Here is a 2,501-nt window from a genome sequence, read left to right on the forward strand (position 1 = left end):
CGGTCCAAAGAAAGGATGGGGGCCAAAGATCAATTTCCCCATATGACAGAAATAGATTGCTGATACCTTCATCTCCGCTCTCCGTCTGAGAATTGTCGGAAGGGGAAGAAGAGGACTGGGCGGGTGACGGATTGGTGCCACCAGAGCTGTTTTCGAGAGAGGCAACGGCAGTGGAGTTGAGGTGGAGAAGCCGGGAAGCAACTCCGGCAGCTAAGGACGACATCAGCACAGAAGAGGGCAGCAGAGAGCGGCTTCGTGGGCGGAGGAACGCTGGGTCGGGGAGCTTCGGGGACGAGATGCAAACAGAAGTGGAAACAGGAAGGAGAGAGAAACGGTGGTAGAATCTGGGAAGACACGACATTATAACGCTGCTGGTTTTGGGATGCCCACTTACTTGTTGCTATGCAGCTCTCTTTGGACCATACCTTAATTCAATCAGCTGGTAATGGATTTTTTTATAAATAATCTTCAACCTCAATATTGCAATAATAATATTTTAAAAAATAAATGAAACTCACAGAACAAAAGATTAATAGAAATAATAATGTACACCCAAAAATGACGTTCACAAATCTCGAGGTAATCTGACATCTCAGATTTAAAGAAGAATATCCCCTAACAAAAAGCTATAAGTAATCATAAAGTCAACATGCTGAAGAACTGTCAGCCAACCATTAGCCAGACAACTGAAAATTGCTGATTTACCAATAAAAGGCAAACATTCACACCAACAAATCTTCGCAAAATCCCCCAAAGATAAATGATTAACAAGCAAGACAACCAGACACCATAAGACTGATTGGCTGCCTCTTGCAAGACATTTGGTTCCCCAGAGCTGATTTACACCATCTCGGCCAACCGACTCGAAGACCTGTCAGCTCGAAGTTCCAGCCACATAAAAGGATATCAAAATCGGTTACAAATGAAAAAAAGCACGACAAAAGACGGTAATACACTATAACGTCTTTAAAGCATAGGCAGGTATGTAATTTTCCACCTTATGGCTCTTTTCGTATATAAACCGGGTCAATAGCATGTAAAAGTGGTTTTTGGCTCTTCTCTCATGGCATATGCTCTATAAAGAGATCTCTCTCTCATTCTCTCTCGTTATTGTTTAGTTACAATATATAAAATGAGTCACAGAGCCTAAAAATACCCTAGCTTGTCCCTACGGGCAAGTCTAAATGTGTTCTTTTATTTTTTTTCTCTCTCTTTACTTCTCCCTCAGGGTCCTTACCTCTCTAATCCTTCGGCATGCCTCGCAAGACAAATTTGGATTCAATCTCCTAAAAGTTGTGGTGAGCTTGAAGCATGATACCAACAAAAAGGGAAGTGACACCGACGAGGAGAAGTGCATCTCAAAGACACTCTTAAACAAGAATCATGCTAAAGAGTTCATGAAACAACATGTCTGGAGCTTGAAACCTCATTTTTGTCATCTTCCTAGAGGTTTTGGCTAAGAGGTAAGTACCTCAAAATAGATGGTTAGTTTTCAAAGGTCAGAATGAGCCTACCCATCATACTCGCACATCATTCGACTTATTCCAGGCAGCCGACAAACTACTCAGCATATAAAGGAATATTAAAAAAAAATCTGACATTATGACAAATTTCTCTAATGTCTTCATAGGTCTATTTGACACTTGGAGAACTTGAATCTAAAAAATCACACTGATCTCAACCCCAAAGAGATTCAAACAACATCGTAGTCCACAGCGTTCCCGCATTAAAATTTTTAGTCTCCACTCAAATCAGATAAATTTTTTAAAGTGGTTCCCTATCTAGTAGCGACAAGCTCCATGAATGATAAGGTGCAAATCATTCCAGTAGTGAGTCTCAATGGTTACCCTTGAGAAGGCAGCAAAAATATTGACTTAAGTCTTGGTGAATGGTGAGATCCGGCAGAGACAATAATCTGACCGAGTGACATGCATTAAAATTACCTATTTTAAATGTACATTTTATGCTCAATTTTAAATATATTGCATTTTAATGAAAGGTATTTTGGTGCTTTTGATTGCAGGTGCAAGAAATGGAGATTAAGAATGAATAATAAGGAGCAAAAATACATCAAGAAAGAGCAAAATAGAGCTGCAGAGACCATGGGAGAAAATTTGACCGGCGCTTAGGGGCTGCGATCTGGCGCCTACGCGCTAGATTCTTCTAGAAGGTTGGCGCCTAAGCGCGGTAGTTGGGCGCCTAGGCGCCATAAGTGGTTACATTTATATTAAATGGATTTGTAAGAATTTTGAAGAGGTTTCTGAAGCAACCTCGGTGATTTTCAAATCTCTATTTATAAGGATGGATTCCAAATGAAAAGGTGTGTGTGTTCAGTCATTTTTTAGATTGTTAGTGATTATAGAGTATTGTGGAGTCAAGTTCAGTCAGGAAACTTCAGAGAATTATTTGGGGAAAAGTTTGAGATAAGTATTCGTACCTTTATTTAAGTTTGGTGTTGTAAACTTGGTTTTTAATATATATATATATATATATATATATAT

At 39.5% G+C, this 2,501-nt stretch overlaps 1 protein-coding gene across 1 annotated transcript in view; it reads right to left on the minus strand.

The window, feature by feature from the left end:
• The window catches only part of LOC110032765 (probable glutamyl endopeptidase, chloroplastic), a 49,345-nt gene extending 48,938 nt beyond the window's left edge, over positions 1 to 407 (minus strand). The window contains exon 1 of the mRNA XM_020736513.1: positions 67 to 407. Coding sequence (XP_020592172.1) covers positions 67 to 361 — 295 coding nt within the window. The 5' untranslated portion in view covers positions 362 to 407. The remainder of the gene's footprint in view (positions 1 to 66) is intronic.
• Positions 408 to 2,501: the final 2,094 nt, after the last annotated feature.

The sequence above is a fragment of the Phalaenopsis equestris genome, unplaced genomic scaffold (genome assembly GCF_001263595.1).
Source record: "Phalaenopsis equestris unplaced genomic scaffold, ASM126359v1 Scaffold001022, whole genome shotgun sequence".
In the NCBI taxonomy this organism is placed as follows: Eukaryota; Viridiplantae; Streptophyta; class Magnoliopsida; order Asparagales; family Orchidaceae; genus Phalaenopsis; species Phalaenopsis equestris.